The following is a 23,012-nucleotide window of genomic DNA, read 5'->3' as shown; positions in this document are numbered from 1 at the left end:
CAGGGGCTTGGGGACTCGTGGCCCCTGACGCCATTCTGGGCAAAGCAGCCCCAGGTTTACTGCTTTGACAGAATGAGGGTCTCTGTGATGTTTTATTTTTGTAAAAAGTTCCAGGGTATAAAAAAAAAATCTGAAAACCACTGCTTTAAACACGGAGGAACTCCACGAAAGGGCTGAAAGAAATACCTTACGTTTTATTTCTACGAAATGCAGAGAAGGGATACGGGGAGAAAGGATGCACGTCAGCCATGGGCGCCGGGGGTCAGAATGACAGCCCCTCGCAGGTGCGTGGCGAAGCCAGGACACTGAGGACAATCACCACGTGGGCCACACGTGTTTACGTGGAAACGCCGACCGTCCACGCGCTGAACGGAGCACAGGTGAGCTGGCGGAGGTGCCCCCCCCCCGGAGGAGGCGGGTGGGTTGTGAGCTCCGTGCAAACTTGCCATCTCGTCTCCGCTCGCGCCGCAGCACGGCAAGAGCAGGCCCTCCGGGGCGGGGCTGTCACCACAGTGACAAGAAGAGATGGCCCGAAAGCGTGCACTTCCTGTGACAGCGTAATGCACCGGCCAGGGGAAGTGGGGAGGAGGAAGGTTTGAAGAACGAGGCAGGCAGTTCCAGGTCTGCAGCGACGCCGTCACACAGGGCCACGTCCCCACGGGCCCCTGCTCCCCCCGCCCCCCAGGGTGAGGACGCTGCAGGCACAGCAAGAGGGGCCTGCCACCTCCCTGGGGAGGGAGCCGGGCAGCTGCTGCAGGAGCGCCAGGCACCAGGCTGTTCACACTGTCCTGAGCCCGCAGGCCCCGTCTCCGCCTCCGGCCCTCAGGTAAGGAAACAGAGGCAGAGAAGGACCCATGTGGGAAACTGCTAAACACACTCAGCATTTCTGTTTAGAAAACTTGGATTGAACAGATAAGGAAATAATAAAGCTAAAATAGGAACAATCTTAATTTTTATTAAGATAAAAGATCCTTGTGGCTTGCAGGATCTTAGTTCCCTGACAAGGGACTGAACCCACACCCATGGAGTCCTAACCACTGGACTGCGAGGGAATTCCCCAATCTTAACTTTTTAACAGAAGTACCGACTCCTGACATTCCTCGCCAAGCCCTACACACATGGGTTTAATTCCACAGAGACATGCAACTCTGTCCAGCTTTAACTCTTTGAAACAAATAATACTGAGTTGAAATAGACCAAAAGTTGGAGGTGGTGGGGAGACAGACTGACCCTGTTTTCTAACCAACCACAGCGCTCCAACAAACAGAACAAGGACTCCCTGGAGACACAGCTAGTCCCAGGACTGGGGAAGGACAAGACGGGCTGGGTCCACCTGGTGTAGCCAGGAAGTCCTCACAAAGTGATGGGGTCACATCGGAGGACTCAGGAGCCAGCCTGAAGGGCAAACCTGGGGCAATTTGAACATGACGGTGACGGACTGGAGCCCAGAGACTCACAAAAGGATCCGTGAGTTGAGACAGAGGCAAGGCTGGAAAGGGGAGGCCCTTCATTCCAGCAGAAGCTCCACTAGGAAGTAAGGACAGGGCAATGGAATTGGAAGCCATCCTGGGACGATCAGTCTGGGAGTGGGTCCCTAGATGCTCAAGCTGCCCGGTGGGACCATGCAACCCTCTAAGTCCCGTCTCCAAAGACACAAAGGACAACAACCCAAGGGCCTGTAGACCCAGCCCTGCCGCAGCAGGACCAACACCCACACCCCACTCCCAGGGGACGCAGCAAGGACACACGCCCCTCGGGGACGGCAGTGACCTGAGCCTGACCCGGGAAGACAGCAGCGACCCCAGGGGGACGCTCCAGATGTCCAGACGCACACTAAGGGACTGCAGGAAGCCGGCCAGAAATGCCTCCTGGGACAACTGACTGGCAAAGGCGAGCGGGGCCTGAGGCCTGGACGACGTGTCACACGGGGGGCCCTTTCAGGCTCTGACACTACAGCGACTGCCCGAGAGGGCGCCACGCACAACAGGGACGCGCCCAGGGCCCCATGTCTGCAACTTCCACGCACGTACAGAAGTAAACGTTACACGCTGGGCGGGAGAAGGATGCGCAACTGTGCACGGGGTGGAATGGAGGGAGGGGGACGGGGGAGGCCACAGGCATCCTCTGCAGAACCTCTGGTCTGAAATTACTGATAAGCAACAAGTGTCCTGAAAGTCCTAAGGAAGACAGGCCCCAACCAGCACATGACCACCCCAGGGCAGCCCCTCGGGGGGCTGCCTCCCCCTCGTCTGTGAGTCCTCAGCGATGTGAGCCGGGCCTGGCAGAGAGGCCTGTCTGCACTGGAGGGGTCTGCAGAGGAAGCAGGCTCTACGGGCACGCCTGCCACGGCAGCCTCCCTGGGGGCCGCTCACCAGCGCCCCCCTCCTGCGAAAGGCCCCACAAGGCACCCGATGCTCCTCCACGCCCCCAGGTGAGCGTGAGGAGAGGTGGCTCGGGGTGGGAGGGGGCCGCCCCACGGCCACCCGCACCTGAACCACGGCGCCCCTGCAGTACTGAATCCATGAGCTGGGAGACTCCTCAAATCCAGAGCCCTCCACCCAATCAGGCCAAGGCCGCAGACTGTCAGAATGAAAACGATCTTCACCTGGAAGCTGAAAACAAGCGGAGGACGCGACACAGCACCGGGTGAGGGTGGAGCGGGGGCCCGCGTCCTCTGTGGTGCAGGCTCGGGACACGCCCGAGAGAGAGGCGGCGGCAGGTTCCCTTTACCTGTCTGTGCCTTCGTGGTGGCCACGTAGCACTGGTTTTGAGGTAGCGACTGGTGAAGGGGCGGGAAGGGGGGTAAAAGCTGCTGTCGTCCAAAATCCGAGGCATTTCTGCTCAACTCCTCTTTCGGCTCCTCAGGGTCACGGGCGTCCCGGCCTTCCCTGGGGTCCTTACTGGCCGTGTGCTTCAAAACAAAGACAACGCGACAATGACGCACAGGCAGGCAGCGATGAAACAGCGTGCCTCTCCCACCAAACCACTCCCCCGAGAGATGTGCGCTGAGGAGAGAGGGGAGAGCGCAGAAACCCGCTGCCACCAGAGCGCCTGTGACAGGCGCGGGTCAGCGTCACAGGCCAAGAACAGAGTCTGCGTTTCTGCAGGGAAGTAGCAGCGGCTGTGACACATGCGGCACCCAGAACCGGGACCGTCTCCCACCTGGGCCTTTACAGAAAGCCAGCCAGCCTGTGATTTAGGTAATAAACTATGACTACGTTTGCAAATACCCAGATGGGGCACATTCCAGGTGATCACGGCTACACAGTGCACATCCCCCAAGTGGTTTTCACGCCACGACAGATCATCATGTTACACCTTAAAGACGCTTTTGCTCAGTTTTACCCATTTCCTCAGTGTCTCAGTCTTAGCCTTCTGAGACCACAACAGCCTGTGATGTGGACGTCAACCCCCTGGCACCGACCAACAGCCCTGCCTTTGCTCCGGACACCACTCAGCACCCCACCACCACTTGCTTCCCCAGAGTCACCTACAGCCTTGAGACAGTCTGATCTCAAACCCGATTCCACTGAACCACATTTCGTTGTGCACAAAGCAGGTGTGATCCTTCAATGTATGGGGCAGGGAAACTGGACAGCCACCTGCAAAAGGATGGAGGTGGACCTTCACCTTATACCACTGACAGAGATTAACTCTGAACAGATCAAAGACCTAAAACTGTAAGACTCCTAGAAGAAAACGGGGGAAGCTTCATGACATTGGATTTGGCAATGAATCCTTGGATATTACAACAAAAGCACAGGCAACAAAAGAAAAAAGATAAATTAGACTTTATTAAAATTAAAAATTTCTTATAGGGACTTCCCTGGTGGTGCAGTGGTTAAGAATCCACCTGCCAATGCAGGGGACACAGGTTCAAGCCCTGGTCCGGGAAGATCCCACATGCCGCAGAGCAACTAAGCCCATGCACCACAACTACTGAGCCTGCGTTCCAGAGCCCGCGAGCTACAACTACTGAAGCCCGCGCGCCTAGAGCCTGTGCCCCACAACAAGAGAAGCCACCGCAGTGAGAAGCCCGCGCACAGCAACAAAGAGTAGCCCCAGCTCACTGCAACTAGAGAAAGCCCGTGCGCAACAACGAAGACTCAACGCAGCCAAAAATAAAAAAATAAAATAAAAAATTTCTTATAAATCAAAACCACAATGAGACATCACCTCACGCCTGTAAGAATGGCTATCATCAAAAAGACCACAAATAACAAACGTTGGAGAGGGTGTGGAGAAAATAGAACCCTAGTGCACTGCTGGTGGGAATGCAAACTAGTGCAGCCACTATGGAGGTTCCTCAAAAAGTTAAAAATAGAACTACTATATGATCCAGCAATTCCACTCCTGGGTATTTATCCAAAGAATACAAAAACAATAGTTCAAAAAGATAAATGCACCCCTGTGTTCACTGTAGCACTATTTATGATAGCCAAGATGTGGAAGCAACCTAAATGCCCGTCAACAGACAAATGGATAAAGAAGATGTGGTGTATTTATACACACACACAATGGAATATTACTCAGCCATAAAAAAGAATGAAACCTTGCTGTTTGTGACAATACGGATGGATCCAGAGGTACTACACTAAATGAAATAAGTCAGAGAAAAAGACGAATACCATGATTTCACTTATATGTGGAATCTAAAAAGCAAAACAAATGAACAAACATAACAAAACAGAAACACTCATAAATACAGAGAATAAATAGCGGGTAGAGAGGTGGGGGAGGACAGACAAAACAGGTGAAGGGGATTAAAAAGTACAAACCAACAGTTATATAATAAGTCAGTCATGGGGATGTAACACACAGCATGGAGAATACAGTCAACAATACTGTAATAACTTTGAATGGTGACAGATGGTAACTAGACTATTCCTGGTGATTCTTTTGTAATATATAAAGATATTGAATCACTATGCTGTAAACCTGAAACTAATATATTGTAAGTCAATTACACGTCCATTAAAATTTTTTTTAATTTCTATGCATCAAAGGACAAAATCAATAGAAAGAAATGGCAACCTATAGAATGGGAGACAATATTTGCAAATTATATATCCGATAAAGGAATCATGCATAGAATATATAAAGAACTCTACAGCTCAACAACAACAAAAAAACCCAATTTAAAAATGGGTAAAGCATCTGAATAGATATTTCTCAAAGAAGACATACAAATGGCCAAAAAGCACATGAAAAGATGCTTAATTTAACATCACTGATCATCAGGAAAATGCAACTCAAAACCGCAATGAGACCACCTCACACTCCTGGGATGGCTACTATCAAACAAACAGAAAACAAGTGTTGGTGAAGGTACGGAGACACTGGGGCCTCGGTGCGCTGCTGGGGGGAAGGTAAAATGGCGCAGATGCTGTGGACAACAGCGTGGGGCTTCCTCAAGAAGTAGATGGAATTATCCTATGATCCTGCAATTCCACTTCTGGGTGCACACTCTGAAGAATCAAAAGCAGGGACTCGAAGAGCTCTTTGTACAACTGTGTTCACAGCAGCATCGTTCACGACAGACAAGGGGTGGAGGCAACCCAAGTGCCCACTGATGGATGATGGATAAACTAAATGTACATGTGTGTATACGTACACGCATGCAATGGAATATTATCCGGCCTTAAAAAGGAAGGAAGTTTTGACAGAGGCTACATTGTCTCGAGGACATTGTGCTGAGTGAAACAGGCCAGGCACAAAAGGACAAATCCTCATATGAGGGACCAAGCGTAGTCAATCCGAGACAGAAAGTAGATGTCAGGGCCCAGGGCTGGGGGTGGGGAAGGGGAGTGAGTGTTTAATGGGGACAGAGCGTCAGTCTGTGGAGACGAGGAAGTCCTGGGGAGAATGGTGGCGACGGCCGCACAACAATGTGAATGTGCTTAATGCCCCTGAGCTGGATACTCAAAAATGGTTAGAATGGCAAATTCTATGTTATGCATATTTTAATACAGTGTCCACATCTCTGGGAGTCGACATCGGGGAGATGCCAACAGGCCTGCCAGGGGCGGCCCTGGACTCGGCTTCTCCCAGAGGGACCCACGCTCAGCCCTCTGGCTCCTCTGCCAGGCTCCCCGCCTGGGCCCGCACGCAGCTCCTCCTCACACAGCACAGGCCGAGGCCTCCTCCGTGGCCTCCACCGCTAACGTGCCCTGGCACAGACAGCCCTGGTAAAGGTAACCTGTTAGCTGGGTCAATTCTCCAGTCCTTCTCAAATATGTGGGCTTTGTCTCAAGGTCACTGCTTTGACACGATCGCTCCCTCACTCCTCCCACGAACGACCTCAGAGACCACGCAGCTACCACCTCCACCAGTGCTTGCAAGACAGACGTGACACAGGAGCTTAAAGGATAAATGGATGAAGGCAGAAGCTAAATCTGAGAAGGCAACAGCCACGTGAGGCTTGTTCTCACTCGGGCACAAAATCCATTCTTTGATTCAAGGTATTATTTTTGAAAATCTAAAAAACAAAATTAAAAACTGCTGAACTTGAGTGAAGACCCTAAACTCTGTTAGGGCCCCATCATCTGACAAAGCAAACCCACCGAGGCGGAGCGGCTGGCGCCTGACCTCCCGGCGGGGCACCGCAGAGCCCCAGCCAGTCCCCCACGTGGAGAGAGGACCCGCGCCAACACCTACCTGCCACGCGCCCGGGTCACAGTGTGTGACCCAGACGCCCGAGGGCAACCGCGCCTGGCCCCCGCTGGCCTCCCCACCTCAGTGCTCACTCTGCTCAGCGGCTCTCCCTTCCTCACCCCAGCCACTGTCGGGCCTGGCCCAACTGGGGCGAGTCCTCACACCCACCTGGTGCCCCCGCTTCCGGGTGCAGCAAACACCCACCTGCACCCCAGCTGCAGGAGGACCTGCCCCACCCGGACCGAGAGTACCCAGCCAGGCCCGCATCTTCTCTCCAGAACCCAGGGACTACTGGGGGGCCGTGTGGAAGGAGCCAGGGAGAGCGCAGGGACACAGCCACCCAAGGAGAAGCCAGAGGTCCCCGTGTGGCACCTCCAGGAATGAGCACAATTCAGTTAGGGAGACGGGTCTACACTGGCGTGCCAATGCGGGATAAAAGGGTCTCCTTCCAGAAGTTCTCACTTCCTTTGCATGAACGGTGGCTGAGTCTAACCCTGTGTCGGCACCTTCTGATGGCACAGGCATTGGGTCCGAGAGGCAAACTGGCTCTGCCCTGCCTGGGGATGCGAGGCCACCAGGCTGTGAAAACCCCTGCATTTTTAAACTCTTAAAGTACAATGGATTTCTTGCCATAAGCATGTAACACTCTTTCTATCATGGGGATGACTGTTTTCAAAACGCAATTTTCAATAAAGCATGCTTTCCTAAGAAAAGCAAACAAGACTAAACTGGGTCTGGGGAGAAGAGAAGCCAGAGGGCAGGAGAGGCCAGGTCTGGACCTGGGCCGGGAGCCAGGAGGGCACCCCATCTCCACGTCTCCAATCCCCTCTTCCGGCAGGGGTCCCAGGAGCAGATGAAGTTTCCAGGGTGTGGAGCGGATGGGCTTGGTCTTCAGGAAATCAGGTTCCAAAGCCTCAAAATCCTTCCCTTTTCTTTCACTACAAGTGACCAGCCCGAGAGTGCTCAGTAATTTCCAACAAAGTATGTGTTGCAATTGACTGCAAGCTGCTACTAATCACAATAACTCCAACCAGAACAAAGCTAACCCTCAGATAAACCTTATGGTCAGAGATATTTCGTGAAATTAAATTTCAGATTGCTTTTTTTTTTAAACCCCTAGAGGGATATAAAAAGATGTTTGAGAATAAAAATACATTAGAATAAAATTCTAAAGTGGGGATGGAATAAGAGTACGATTTCAAGGAGATAAATAAACAATGTTGTCTGACACGCATTTTAAACTCGATAATGCTGGGCCAAAACATGGTAGGTGAATAAATAAATAAACTTCACCCTAAGCCTCAAATCTAACACAAAAATTAATTCACAACAGGCCATATATTTAAAGTTCACATAAAACTAAAAAACTATGAAAATTAGAGACAATCTTCAGGATCTAGGGCTGGGTGAAGAGTTCTTAGGCATGACAGCAAAAGCACAGCCTTAAAAGAAAAAAACTGTGTAAGCTGGACTACATCAAAATGAAGAACTTCTGCTTTAAGAAAAACCATGGGGTCTTCAGTAGCGAAAGGATGAAGACCAGCTACAGACCAAGTGAAAATATCTGCAAACCAACACTTGGCAATGGTCCATATCCCAAACTCTCAAAGCTCCCAAAATATTTAATTGTAAAGTGGGCAAAAGATATGAAAGACATTTCACCAAAAAGGACATACAGATGGCAAATAAGCACATGAAGAGTTGTTCAACGCCATCAGTCATTAGGGAGGTTCAAACTAAAACCATGACGAGGAATCACAGCTACGACAGAGAAGAGGCAACACCAAACACCCCTCTGGAGGACGCAGGGACATAGAATGTAGTAGCCTGTGCAGTGCAGCGTGGCGGTTACTTATAAAACTAAATATCCAATTACCACATAGCCTTGCAACTGAGCTCCTGGATATTTTACCCAGAGAAGCGAAAACTTTCATCCAAACGAAAATGTGTACGTGAATGTCCAGAGCAGCTTTAATGGAGCACCCCAAGGCTGAGAACCCCCAAATGTCCCTCGATGGGCGAGCGGTTACACACGCAATACTTGTCGACACGCAAAGGAGGGCCCTGCAGACATAGCCTGGGTGGGGGGTCAGGGGTGCGGAGTGAGGGAAGAAAGCCCCCGAACTCTGCCATCCCGCGTTTCAGAACACCCGAAACAACATGCCTCCAGAGATGGGGGACGGGGTCAGGGACGGCCGGGGTGACCACAGAGGGAGGCTCGCAGTGCTGGGTGGGCACGTAAACCCACACTGTGGTACCCTGGGAGAAACCGGCTGGAGGGGACATGGGCTCTCTCTGTACTATCTGTGCAGCCTCCTGTGAACAATTATTAAAAAGTTTAACTTTCGGCACGTACATAAAAATACTACGAAAGGCAGAAGTCAGGCCAGGGCTGGTCAGGCTGGGGGCGTCAGGGGCCCCACGCTGCGTGGGCAGTGGGCCGCGGCCCAGCTTCCAGCACCCCCCCGGCTCCACAGTCACAGCAGGCAGGCGACAGCCAGGCAACAGGGAAGCACAGAAACAAAGATGTGCACGCTCCTGGAGGAAAGTCATTTCAGGGGAAAAATCACCCGAACAAGAGGTGCCAAGGCCAGACAGAACCCCCACGTGAGGAGACAGGAGTTGTAACCAAGACCATGCAAGGGTTATAACTGTCTTTTGAAGGATAAGACAAAGATGTAACTAACAATGCAGGTATTCTTAAAAAACTAATCCAAGACACTGGATATGAAAAATATAACTGTCAAACTGAAAACATCAACATGTGGAATGACCAGCAAGACCAAAGTGCTGGGTCTTGAGGGACAAATGATGGAGCTGGAGAAGAGGGGAGGTCCAGGGAGGGAAGCCGTGCAGAACCTTCTAGAGCTGGAGAAACACACGGGTCAGGCCGCGGGGCCCCTGGGGAAGGGTCCGACCCGCACCAGCAGCACCAGCACAAGCAATGCCAGGCGTCTGACTGCACACCCGGACTTCGTGCAGGAAGCAGGGAGCAAACCACGCCCTGTGTCTGTAGCGCGTCACTCCCGGGCCCCAGCCGCCCTCCTGCCTACTCACTCCCCAGAGAGACAGGCGGGTGCTGAGTCTCCCAAGCCAGTAACTCCCCAACGCGGACGAGGAGCTCCCGGTGAGCCCAGGCACCTACGAGGAGAAGCCCAGAAAGCAGGCTGACGGGTCACACTCAGGAACCCTACAAGGCCCGCAGGCAACCGTGGCTGACGACCCCACCACTTCCCGGCCTCTCCCCTCCACGCACAGAAGTCCACTTGCCATCCGCACACGAAACAAAAGAGGAGACAGACAGGAGAGCGGCCCCACCCCAACAGGGACGCGTTACCAGGCCCGGGATGGACTTCGGCATGGTCTTCCGAGCCCTGTGGACCTTGACGTCAGCGCCCGGGGCCGGGGCCTTCTTGTCCTCTGTGTCCTTGCTGCCTTCCCCAGGCTTGGCTGGCATGGCGGCCGGCGGCTGGGGAAAAGCGCCAGGAGTCCTCCCTTTGCCAGCCCCGCCAGGGAGGGTCTTCGCGGCGTGACCGGGCAGGGAGGAGGCCAGGGCGCCAGCCACCCGCAGCGGTGGCTCAGACAGGGGGGCCTTGCCGAGGAAGTAGCCGTTGCTCCCGACGACGGGAGTCTGAGTGAAGCCGTCGGCTCGGATGTGGTTCTGCTTCCCCACCTCAGTGTCTCTGTCCAAAATCCCATTTTCTGCTATCCGGGCCACCGGACCGGCTCCTTCCTGCGGGCTGACTCTCGTGCTTTCCTGAGTGTGCTTCACAGCGGCCGGGTGGCCGTTGGCATCGCTCTTGTCGCAGGACCCGTTGGTTTCCCCGTCTGCAGCCACATGGGCCTCCCCTCCCTGCTGCTCTGCCGAGCCTTCATCAGCAGCCATAGGTGACCCTACGGAAGGAGGAGAAGAGTCAGTGGCTGCCCCGCCTGCGACCCCAACACGAGAGCCCCCACTGCCCTGCTTACACAAAACTGTCTGAAGAAAAACCACTTTATTTCATAGACAAACATTTGAGTTCAGACGGATTAAATATAAAGTATGTCACAGACACTGTCTCGACAGTGAGTCAGTTAAGGGGGGAATGACCCCATCCCCAGAAGGGCGGTCTGCGCCCCGTCCCTAGTGAGGTGTGGGTGGGGTGTGGTCCTTGAAACAAACACCCCACTCCTCCAGTGAATTCTTAAAAGACTTCCAACACATTATGCAGGATTTACATATCCTCCAGGAACAAATTCACCACTGGAAAACAAAACTGGGTAGGATTCAGAGACAGGAAACAAGGCCTCGGGAGCAGCTTCCCAAAAACAGACCTAAAGAAAACAGGGTGAGTTTTCAGTCTGTCAGCCAGAAGCCTCGTTACAAGCCCCTGGTCTCTGAAGCGCGTCTCCTCAACTTGATAAACAAGAAACACACTTCCCACCAGCAGATCGCCACATGCGGAGCCTCACTACAGACCCCAGCAGAAAGCTCACAGTTACAGCGCTGGGTGCAGAGGGGCTGTGGTCACGTCCAAGACCCCACCACCCATCACCCCTGTACCCCTGTTTACAGCACATCACCTGCCATGACTCCATCACGACACTGTACTGGCCCCTGCAAGGAGAGGTCCACGTTCACTACTGTACCCTGAGCACAGAAACACAAGTGCAGTAAGTACTGTCTGAATGAATAAACAGCTATTAATTTTTTTTAAAACCCTTGGCAAAACTGAATAGGTGAAAACCTACTCAACTTGGAGAAGGCCGCATGCCAACCTACAGCAAAGATACACTTATTCAGAAATGTTGCATGAATTCCATGTAGGATCAGAAACAACATCAGGACATCCATTAACACCACAAAGGTTCACACAAGAGTGGGGTCCCAGATGACCCCACGGGAGAGAGAAACGAGGAGCAAGGCCTGGCGACAACGGTTAGGCTCTCCTGCACACCTGGTCCGTCAGCAAGTCAAACACGAGTGCAGCAAGGCTGCCAAATCTGAAATCAAGTACAAAAACCAAAGGCATTTTTCTACGCTGGCCTTAACTTTTGAGAAAACATAAGGAAAAAAAAAGACAGTATTCATAAAAAAGCAGGAAAAACTATAAAGGATATAAAACTTTAACCAAGATCATGCAAAGTCTCTGCAGAGAAAAAAAATTTTAATGGAAGTATCTCACGACCTTGAACGTGACGGCAAAAATACAAAGATGCATGTCGCCTCAAACTGACTCTCTAAGTTCAATGATACCCTAATCAAAATTCCAATCAGTGTATTGAGGAACTCCATAACCTTATTCTGAAATGTGCAGGGAAAACAAATTTTCACAAACAGCAAAGTAAATCGTGGAAAAGCACAGCAAAGGAAGGGGAAATGGGCCTCTCCCAACACAAAGGAGGACGGGGATGCGGACAGTCACGGCGCGTGATGCGGACAGTCACGGCGCGTCGAGCACAGCCACCCAGGGGCCAGACGCTGACAGGTGCTCAGAAAGGCAAGCTCCTAGGACAAATGCATCTCAACTTGCAAAAGAATAAAGTTGGACCCTTACCTCACACCATATACAAAAATTAACTGAAAACGTTTCCAAGATCTGTAACTATAAAAAGAAAACACAGGCATAAATCTTCATGATCTTCTATGAAGCAATGGTTTCTTAGATGCTATAACAAAACCACAAGCAACCAAAGAAAAACAGGTAAGTTGGACTTTATTTTGTGCTTCAAAGGATACCATCAAGAAGGTGAAAAGACAACCCATAGATTGGAAAAGAGTATTTGCAAATCACACATCTGATAAGGAACTTGTACCTAAAATATATTTTTAAAAACCTCTGACAATGCATTAATAAAAATCAATAACCAATTTTAAAAACGGGCAAAGGATCTGAATTGACATTTCTCCAAAGAAGATACACAAATGGCTAATAAGCACATGAAAAAAATGCTCAGCATCGCCAGCCAGCAAGGAAATACACATCAAAACCACGACGAGATACCACTTTGCACCCACTAGGACAGATGGAACCAAAAAGAAGGTGCCGACGAGTGTTGTCGGGAGCCGCCCTCGCTGCTGGGGGGCATGGACGTGGTGCAGCTGCTGCAGGAATCAGTCTGGAGGTTCCTCGAAAGGAGGGCCCAGGCCTGGGCGCAGGGGCCGTGTGCAGAGGAGACTGGCACCTGGCATCACTCATCCACAACTTCTTTTAGAAAAGGGCCCAGGAGGGCAGACAGAGTGGGAGCCCAAGGAAGGGAACATTTCAAGGAACAGGGAGGAAGACAGCGCCAGAAGGAAAACGCTGAGGCAGGTCTTCAGAGGTCCCACCACTGTGAGCAAAGGGACAGGCAGGACAGTGTGCAGGGCAGCTCCAGGAGGGAAGCGCCCCAGGGCCAGCCGGGGTGCAGCAGAGAGGGGCCGGTGGGCCGGATGAGGCACCCTGAGGTGCAGGGCGAGGGCAGAAAGCAGGGCAGGGCCATGGCCTTCCGTCCAAGCTGGGCTGTCTGGAGAAGATGCCCCAGGGAGAGAGGGGGTGAGGCTGGAAACAGCCCTGGGAAGCCAGGCAGGCAGTTGCCCAACCCCCACCCCACTCAGCTCCCTGAGTCCCAACAGCTCTACTAGAACCTGAAGCATTTTGGTCACATGCTAAGCGACACACTCACAGGTAAGACGGTCCTGCCCTGTGGCCTGGGCTGCTGGGTCCCTTCTCTAAAGCAAGGCTGCCCTGCCATCAGCCCCAAGCTGGGGGCCCGTACTCTGCCTTCACCCACTGTCACCCTCGGGTGTGCACGGGGTGGTCACAAAAGCAGAGGACCCCGTGGATGTGAAAAGGTGTCAGAGCAGCATGTGGGCCCACCAGGGAGGGGCAGGCCCGCAGCAGTTCCCATCGTGGGGGCCGCACCACAGCTCGGGAAAGACAAAAAGCGGCTGCCGGCCTAGGGCACAAGGTGGTCCCTGCCACCAGGCCACTCGAGGCCTCGTCCTGGGAGGCTCAGCGCCGCCCGCACCGAGCTCACAGGTCTACACGGAACACTGGGAAACAGGCCTCCGTCTCCCTGCAGTGCCTGGAAAGGCAGGGCCCTCGCCTCCCACTGCCGCACACACGGCAACCTCTCCAGACTGGCCTCTGCCACCCACGGGCCACTGTCTGTGTGTCTTCAGAGGATGCAGGGCCGGATGGGCGTCTGACAGCCCGGGTAAGCTCGCCTGACCTTGGCCCCGAGCCAGCCTCTTCCCCACCCAGCTGAGAGGCGGGTGGACATCGTCCAGGGACCAGGCTGGGGCGGTGGCGCGGGTGTGCAGCCGGGACCAGGCGGCAATCTCTGTCACAAGGGACAGGAGCGCGGTGCGGGCGCGTTTCCTCCCACGTCAGTGGGGACAGCGCCACACCACCAGCCAGCAGGACGACACTGAGACACGCTTCTCGTCCGCATGGCCCTGCTGTTCGCACAGGAGGGCCTGTGCCGACACGGCCAGGCGGACACCAGCATCTGAGGCTCCCAGGCGCCGGCCTCATGGTATCCAGCCAGGACGCTGCTCTCCAAAGGGGTCTGGCTGGCACCCCCAGGCAGCTTGGGTGGGACAGTGGGGTTTACCTGTCACGGTCTGTCCCAGAGCCAGCACCTCCCAGCCTGACTCCGGCCTGTCCCTCCAAAAGCTCCCCTATGTACCAGCCCCTCGCCAGCCTCCCTCTACCTCCTGGCACCTCCGCAGCAGCTTCCATGCCCCAAGACCTGGTGCGGCCGCCCCCCTGCTGGCCTCACGGCGCCCTGAGGACCAGGACGCACAGGGCCTCCACCCTCCTAGAGGACCATGAGCCCCGGGACCCCACAGGAGGAGGCCGTACGGCAGGCCTGGCTGAGGAGGGGTGGCCAGGCAAGGGGCCCCAGGCGCCCTTACCTTCACTCGGCAGCTCGGCTCCCAGGCCGCAGTCCTGCTTGGTCTCCCCCTTCGCCGGAACCGCCTGCTAAAGAGAAATAAATGTCAGCCGGGCTCCGCCAGCAGGACTCCTGTCCGTGGGCATCGCATCCAAACCAAAACTAAACCACCAAGGACAGGACGGACAGGGAACCTCGAGCCAGTGGAAAATGCTCTTGACACCGTCTCTTCGGGAGGAGGACCAGCAGTCAACCACAGCCCCGGGAAACCTCTACTTCAACTGTATTGGGGGGACAGTCTTTTAATAATAAGAATGCATGGCTTACGTAACTAAAATTGCAAATGTTTTCTCTATCATAGGAATGCTACAATTTATTTCAAAGTGCACTCTGCTGCTGACAACAATTCATCTAAGTATTTCAAATGTCCAACAACCTAGAGAAAAGTTACAGAAATGGACAAATCAAGAAAATTCAATGAAAACCTGAATCACTAAATATTTGAGTCTACCATACAGAGACGTGAATTACACGGTGCCTCTTGCAATGGTTTTAAGACAGACTTCTTGCCTTCAGGAATGTGAGAGTCTGGTTAGAGAACGAACAGAAACACACAACACACCCTTAAGCGGGGTCTCTGCAGGTGTCCGGTCCACGGGGGGAGCAGCTGACGCAGACCCTCTAGGCATCTCTCTTAGCGACATCCAGAGTCTAGGGGCATAGCTCCCATAACGCTTGCGTAACGTTCTGGAATGTTTTCTTCAAGAGACACCACAACATATGCTCGCAACACTCCTCCTGAGCCTGGCTCCCACTGCTAATTTCACTGGGGTCAGGCGGCTCCCTGGAGCAGTGCCCACCCCCACCCGGACCCCCACCCCCACGGCGCCCTCCTTCCTTGGCACCTCCAGAAGTCCCCACCCGCTGACTCCACCACCCCAGGCCTGCGGGCCAAGAAGGGGCACAAGCACGGCAAGCTCCCTCCGGCCACTTGCAGGCTCCACTCTCCTACCTTTCCAGGGCTCCACGTCTGGCCTGACCAGTGGTTTGAAACCCAGCGGTTTTCAAAGTGTAAGCTGAGGATCCCTGGGGCCCCTGAGAACTCCTCAGGGGACCTAAGAGGACTTGTTTTTTGAGGCATGTGTGCATGCACACACACACAGGGGTAGGGTCTCACTGGCACTACCCGGTCCTGGCCACCAGACCACAGCCAATGGCGCCTGGGTGGACATCCACTCCTAGCTGGTCACACAGGGTCCCTTGTTCTAGGAGCTGAGGAGCTCAGTCGTGTACGTGGCCACATGGATGAAGGCCAGCCACCGTTCCTGAGCATCTGTTGTGTGCCAGGCACCTGCCAGCCCAAGGGGAGGCCTCAGTGGACAGCAGGGTCCAGGCCACAGGGCCAGCTGACAGTGGTTTTTACATCACCAGAGACCTATGAACAATAATGACAAGATGTGACAGAAACCTCTGTGGTCAAAGCCATGTGTGGTCCTTTTCAGAAAAGTCCTCAGAGCCCTGTTCCAGTCGGGGGATAAGAAACAAACACATTAACTTCACCTAGAGTGTGGGGTGCTGTGACGTTATAAAACAGGGGTTGCAAGGCTGCAGCGGTGAGGGGTAGCCAGCTGGGGGCTCTTCTCCAGCCCCTCCCAGTGGCCTTGTGCTCATACCATCTACAGGCCTGGATTAAACAGTCCTGGTCTGTTGGCACTGGCCAACTCCCTGCTGCCCCTTCTGCAGTTAGGAAGCTGGAATTTGGTGCCAGGCACTAAGGGAAACTCTTGAGGCCTCACAGCCTTCCTCCCAGAAGAAGGGGAGTACTTTCTTACGGAGTCAGACCTGACACATCCCTCCTCGTCAAGGAGAAACAAGCCTTCATCGTGGATGGCAAAGCCCAGCCTCTGCTCCCCTCGGCACCCCCTCCCACACCCTGATGCCAGCCTCTGGCCCTTGGACCCCGCCACCCCTCAGCAGGCCAAGCTCCACCTTCTCAGACAGCCTCACCTGGACCTCGCCTTGTGGCCCTGCTGGTCCCACCACCACCAGGCACACCACCAGCCTGTCTGCCCTGCCAGCATGAGCACTCAGGGTCCAAAGGGGGGAACCTGTCCTGTCCCCAACCTGTCGGCAGTGCCGGGCGGGAGGAAGAAGCTGAGAAAGCATGTGGCAGAGAAAAACAGGGTCTTCCTAGGGGACTGGGTGTGGCGCAAGCCTGAGGGGCGCTCTGGGACAGCCCAGACGCACAGTCCACACGTGTTGCGGCCACCCTGCTCCTTGTGGGCACTGCCAGTGCCACATCTGGAAGCCCAAAGGCCCAGAGACTGAGGCTGCGGGTGAGCTCGGCCCACGACCAGGGCAAGAAAGACAGAAATCTCCTGAACCCAGATGCTCTGTGAGTTGAACCTATATGTACCTAGCAAGAGGGAACATGGAGGCTTCCCTGGTGGCGCAGTGGTTGAGAGTCCGCCTGCCGATGCAGGGGACACGGGTTCGTGCCCCGGTCCGGGAAGATCCCACATGCCGCGGAGCAGCTGGGCCCATGAGCCATGGACGCTGAGCCTGTGTGTCCGGAGCCTGTGCTCCGCAACGGGAGAGGCCACAGCAGTGAGAGGCCCGCGTACCGCAAAAAAAAAAAAAAAAAAAAATAGAGGAACATGGTTTTCGTTGCCTTTTCCAAAGGGCCAGCAACCTACAAAATCGACATCAACCAGGAAAGGATTACAGGTGGAACACGTAGCCCAAACCACTAACAAAACCAGAACCAAACAGAACTGCTGGCAGACACTTGAAACCCCTGCCAGCTCTCCCACAGGCAGGGGCTGTGACAATCCCGACAGTAAAAGGTGGATGGGTGACCTCAGTCTCTGCTTTGCAAGAAGAGCCTCAACTAACCCCAGAGTGAGCTTGGGATACGGGGCCACAACAGGAGGAGGAAAACCTCCAGAGAAGACGCGAGCCAACGGCAGTGCGCACAGCAGAAGCTCTGAGCAGTGCGAGGGCCCCTGGGCAGCAGCAGCACAGAATCTCGACTCCCACGTGCCACCTCCACGGAGAGACTGAGGCTCCTGGCAGAGAGGACCAACTCCAGGCAAGGCGGGGGCACAAGAGGAGCTTAGAACCTCGGGTTGTGCCTGAAAACGAAGCACTCAAACTGGCAGGGGGCGTCCAAGAACCAGGACAGACCCAAGGGATGCCCACTCCGGAGTTTACGACACTTGGAGCATCAAAATGAATAATGACAGGAACAGGAATTGTAAACCAGTGAATAAACACCAGCATTAAATAAATGAATGGATAACAAACAAATCCAACAGGGAAAGCTGCTTATCCTAGATGCCAACAACTGAAGGCAGAGAGAGGGCTGGGAGCTGAAGCCACCATTACAACTCGTGGAGGAAGTTTCGTAAGAAACGGGATCTTACAGAATCTCAAAGTATCTCGCCGCAACATTGTCCTCAAGTAAGAGGGAATTCCCTCAAGTAAAGGAAAGAGCAGTGACCTTCCGTGGAGAAACCTGTAGCCTCACCCATGGGACGGTCACGGACAAAGCGGCAGGTCTCCTGATGGGATGCACCCTAACCCTAACCCTTCCTGCCACCAGGGTTTCCAGAAAGCAACGTGATGTGCCCTTGGAAAAGGAAGACCGAGGAGCTGGAGTCCCCTCAACTCCCCGTCCAGAGCGGGAAAGCGCTGTGAAGGGACTACTGTGACGACTGCACGCACAGCGACCGGGCACCGTGTTCACGTGTGATTACCGTGACACCTGTATGCACTGCAGACCAGACGGTTGTGTCAACATCGGGTATCTTGATGGTTATTCAGAGAAATGTCCTTGTTTGTAGTAAATAAGAGCCTGGACTTACCTTTGTGCGGGACAGAGGAGACAAGATGCATGTGTGTGGTGTGTGTGCACACATGTGCACGTGTGAAGGACATAACAAGTGGAGTCTGGGTGAAGGGTAGATGGGAGCCACTGTACTAATCTTGCAACTTTTCTGTATGTTTGAAATTATTTCAAATTAAAGTGTTTTAAAAAGGAAAAGTTAGGAAAGTCTTCAGACTGGAAGCACGCTGTGTGGCCACAGGGCAGACAGGGTAGAACTGAAATGACGACAGCGCGTCTTGCAGGGAACAGAGAGGCAGCAGCAAGGACTTCCCAGAGGGGAACTGGTCCACGGCAGAGGCGCAGAAGCACAGGCTTGGGACCTGAGGACCCAGGCCCTATCCGGCTCCTCTGTCCCCCTGCACTTTGCCGAGGTCACCTGGCTTCTGCAGCTGCAAGGCAGGGACCGCTTGTTCCAGGAGCTGCTGTGAGGACGACAGACCTGGTGCCTGACGCGGAGCCAGCAGACCCGCAGCCCAGGATGCGTGAGGACACAGAACACGCGTGCACTGGGAGCTCCACAAACTGCTGCGCCTGCACCCCGTGTCACCGGGGGCCCAGGACCACGGGCAAACGCAAGGGTTCCAGCACTGGCTGTGGGACTCAGGTCCGGAGAGAGCAGGAGAACAGAGACATAAAGACAACTAGTGGCGGGGTGGGGGAAACCCCCAAAGGAGTAGCAGGCTCGGGAGTCAGACAGCACAGCTGTTTCCACCTTCAATGAACTATCAACATTTAAAAAGTAGGAGAGTTTACAAGAAATCTGGGTTTCCAGACTCTGAAACAGTGAAGAGCTGTGGCGACCCTGGCGGGGTGCCTGGACAGGCTCCTGGGGGGTTCCCCACAGAGTTGGCCTCTTGACACCCGGGACCAGCACCAAGTCAGATTCCACTTACTCCTGCATGTAGGTACTGATCCTCAGGGTCTAGACCGGAGAAAATGCCCTCCTGCCCAGGCCTGCTTCACGCATCTTAACTCATCCGCCTGCCCCCTGACCTCACTGGCAGCACCTGACTTGAGGCGTCACCTCCCAGGACCTGTCCTGGCCACATCTCAGTAATGATGCCATGACCTGTCCCCACCGGGTTGGGCCATGGGGCCAGGATGTCTGATCCCAGGCCCCTGATTTCCCACTGTCCATCCAGGGCCAGGCAAGGCTGTACCTCATCTTTACCCTCAGCCCCACGTGGCCGGGCCTCACTGCCTCTCCCAGCCCATCACAGCTGCATCCCAACTGCCAACCTCCTACACTCTTCAACCCCCTCAAACAGGAGTTCTCTGGGGTCCCCAAGACTCTTCCAGAGATCAAGACTGTTTTCATAACACCAGCAGGATCCCACTCACCCGTTTCGCAGTACTGACATCTGCACAGATGGTGCAAGGGCAATGCTGTCGGCACCTTAGCAGGAATCAGGAGGGTGGCACCAAACGACACGCTTAGTGACTGAATTCATCCTCACTCTGGGGCCACTGCCCCACAGCAAGGACACCGGGCCCGCCAACAACACCTCTGGGCCCCGGGCCCTGACTGGTGACAATGGGTGTCTGGAAACAAGCTGGGCGGGCACAGCCCCCGGGACCCCATGAACACAGCAGGTGTCTGGAGACAAGCCGGGGTGGGCACAGCCCCCAGGACCCTATGAACACAGTGGCAAACCAGCTGCCTCCTGTCACAGCACCAGCCAGCCACACGTTCACCCACAAAATTATGGTTCATGACCTTTCCCCCAAAAAAGTCTCTTTTAAGAATATTATGGGATTTCCCTGGTGGCACAGTGGTTGAGGGTCCGCCTGCCAATGCAGGGGACGCAGGTTCGTGCCCCGGTCTGGGGGGATCCCGTGTGCCGCAGAGCGGCTGGGCCCATGAGCCATGGTCGCTGGGCCTGCGCGTCCAGAGCCTGTGCTCCACGGCAGGAGGGGCCGCAGCAGTGAGAGGCCCGCGTACCGCAAAAAAAAAAAAAAAAAAAAAGAATATTATGTAACACACTCAAATAATGCCAGACTGGGCCGCTATTTTGCTCTGTGTCTACCCGAGTGCATTCAGGAACCCGCTGACGTGCTCACAACACACCAGGCCCTGGGTGAGCATGAGACCTGGAAACAGCACCGCCATCTCTGCCTCACTTCTGTCTCCTACTTAAAACCCAAGCACCTCCTCGCTCGTTTCTCTGAGTGACTGTTGCCGGTGGCACAGGGTGGAAGAGGACCAGGGGGAGGGGGTGGCATGGGGAAGGAGGGAGGGCAGAGGACAGGCAGGGGTGGGCAAGGAGGGGCACACCCAAGCGGCTGACACCTGTAGGGCAAGGGACAGTGTGCTGGAGTCTGGGATGCTATGAAGTCTCCAAACGAAGGACACATTAGCTTATCAGATGAATATGAAAAACAAATATCAAAGAAAAGGAATACTCTCTCGGTCTGAAACTTCTGTACAAGCCTCTACCTGACAAAACCTGCCCTAGGGCTCTGCTCTAACATTTGCTGTGCCTTATTTAAGACACAGGCCCCGCCAGTGGCCAATTTCTCTTGCATAAAAAGGAAGAGAAAAAAAAAGAAAAATAGGGCTCCCCTGGTGGCGCAGTGGTTGAGAGTCCGCCTGCCGATGCAGGGGACACGGGTTCGTGCCCCGGTCCGGGAGGATCCCACATGCCGTGCAGCGGCTAGGCCCGTGAGCCATGGCCGCTGAGCCTGCGCATCCGGAGCCTGTGCTCCTCAACGGGAGAGGCCACAACAGTGAGAGGCCCGCATATCACAAAAAAAAAAAAAAAAAAGGAAGAGCAGCACATATTCGTAAAGCTCACAATAAAGAAATGTTACTGCTTACCTCAACCCTGTCTAGCCTAGCAGGTTATTCTTTCTCCCTGATCGAAGCAAAACAAAACAATGGGTTAAAACAAAGTTTTGAGGTAATTATTCGACTTCAAATCAAGACCTTTCCATTTACAACCATCTACCTAGTTGTATGGGAGTGAAACACATTAATGTGCATGAACAACCAGCCAGCAATTCAAGTTCTTAGTTAAGTCAACATGGCCGCAGAGGCACAGAACCCAAAGGCCAGTCTCTCACTCATACACAGACAACAGAATCAACACTGGTGAAGGTCCACCAGTGGCTAACTCGTTTCCCAAAAGCCTGGTCTCTTTCCTGGAAGAACTTCCAATAAAATCATCTAAACTCTCCCCCAGGCCACATCACTGATCAAGGTCACTGGTCAGGGCGGAGGCCTCCCCAACCTGGCTTCTCTAAAGGCACAGCCCCTGACCCAGTGCTGGCAGCTCACCCTGGCGGCCCTGCCCATAGCCCAGAGATCCATGGCCCCCGTGGCCTGAGACCCCAACACCCCACCCTCAGGAAGCCAGGAGGTGAAGGAATGGGCGCCCCCCCCAGACGACCTGCCCCACTTTCCATCCCTCCTTCAGCACGGGCCGAACCTGCTCACCCTGCTCAAGTACCACGGCCACCGCCTAAATCACGAGGGCTTCAACCGCAAGGCTGGGCCCCATCTCCACCCCAAGACCCATGTGTCCCAATAAGGAAGGACCTGCACCTCCTTCACCTCCTCCTTGGAAGACAGACAACCCCAGAGTCAGACCCCACCCGCAAAAGCACCGGGAATCCGGACCGGCAACCTCATCCGTAAGCATCAGGCCTTCCGTTTTTCAGATGCCACAAACTTGGGCACGACTAAGAATCCACAGCTTGCAGCGGGAACCAGCGGGGACCATGTGTGCTCACCAGGTGTACACAAGGCACACACGCCGTACAACTCTCGTCCACTGCACCACCGAGACACGACAATTCCAGAAAAACAGCTCCTTCCAGGGCTTTTTGTCCTCTTTATCCTCAGCACATCTGCCCGAACTCCAGAACATTTCAGGAGCAGACTTCATATCACACTCCCAAACCCAGACTGAAAAAGGGAATCCTCTCAGAGCCTGGGATTTGCAGAGATTCTGGGGCTTCTCTCAGTCAAAGAGCCCTTTGCATACAAACTTGTAAATAAAAAGACATTTACAGGGTGAAAGCAGTGAGGAAAGACTGAAGGCAGGTGCGGGGTCCTGAGGGGTGGGGCTATACCCAAGGACACCCCTCTCTTCACAGAATCAGGAATCTTTACAGTCCTAAACTCAACATTGCATGTGGGTTTTAGTTCCCGGACCAGAGATCTAACCCAAGCCCCCTGCAGTAGAACCAAGGACTCTTAACCACTGGACTGCCAAGGAAGTCAGACTCAACTCTTCTTAAATATGCAAAAACAAAGCGCTCCTGCCTCGAGTGTCCACATGCCTTAAACAGAAGAGAAACCAGAAGAAAACCCTCAGACTCTGCACCATGTGGCTAAGGTCCATCTGTCCACTGGAGAATAGGCCGGTCCCCCTCCAGCCTTGTCCTCCATTCAGCCCTGCCAGCTGGTCCTAACCCTCCTCGCATCCTCACATTCGGTGACCTGCCGTTTTTGACAGTAAAACTGGAGCTGGGACCCCACGATGCCAGAACTGCTCACAGTAAGAGTCCCTCCACCAGCCTATCCAGACCCTCATTCGACTTCTTCACTGCCTCTGATTAAAATCCCAGTTAGATCCACCTGAAAGGCACCGGGGCGGGGGTACAA

General features: G+C 54.1%; 1 protein-coding gene and 1 long non-coding RNA gene across 11 annotated transcripts in view; one reads left to right on the top strand and one right to left on the bottom strand.

Annotated features, from left to right (window-relative positions):
- Positions 1 to 23,012, bottom strand: part of EHMT1 (euchromatic histone lysine methyltransferase 1) — a 147,171-nt gene that overhangs the window by 61,393 nt on the left and 62,766 nt on the right. For 7 of the 10 annotated variants that reach the window (XR_007477987.1, XM_049711161.1, XM_049711163.1 and 4 more), the window contains 3 exons: positions 14,537 to 14,603; positions 9,992 to 10,548; positions 2,731 to 2,911 (listed from right to left, as the gene is read on the bottom strand). Coding sequence is in view for 9 of the 10 variants with exons in the window: in XM_049711161.1 (XP_049567118.1) it covers positions 2,731 to 2,911; positions 9,992 to 10,548; positions 14,537 to 14,603 (805 nt within the window). In the remaining variant the exon portion in view is untranslated. Of the gene's footprint in view, positions 1 to 2,730; positions 2,912 to 9,991; positions 10,549 to 14,536; positions 14,604 to 15,136; positions 15,274 to 23,012 lie in introns of all 10 variants that reach the window. The other 3 variants (XM_033415174.2, XM_033415177.2, XM_049711162.1) reach the window with 3 other exon arrangements.
- LOC125964748 (uncharacterized) overlaps positions 1 to 23,012 on the top strand; it is a 237,139-nt gene that overhangs the window by 172,527 nt on the left and 41,600 nt on the right. The gene's annotated exons all lie outside the window — the stretch shown is intronic.

Source organism: Orcinus orca, chromosome 6, assembly GCF_937001465.1.
Source record: "Orcinus orca chromosome 6, mOrcOrc1.1, whole genome shotgun sequence".
NCBI classification, from domain to species: domain Eukaryota; kingdom Metazoa; phylum Chordata; class Mammalia; order Artiodactyla; family Delphinidae; genus Orcinus; species Orcinus orca.
This window is presented reverse-complemented; position numbering and strand designations above follow the sequence as displayed.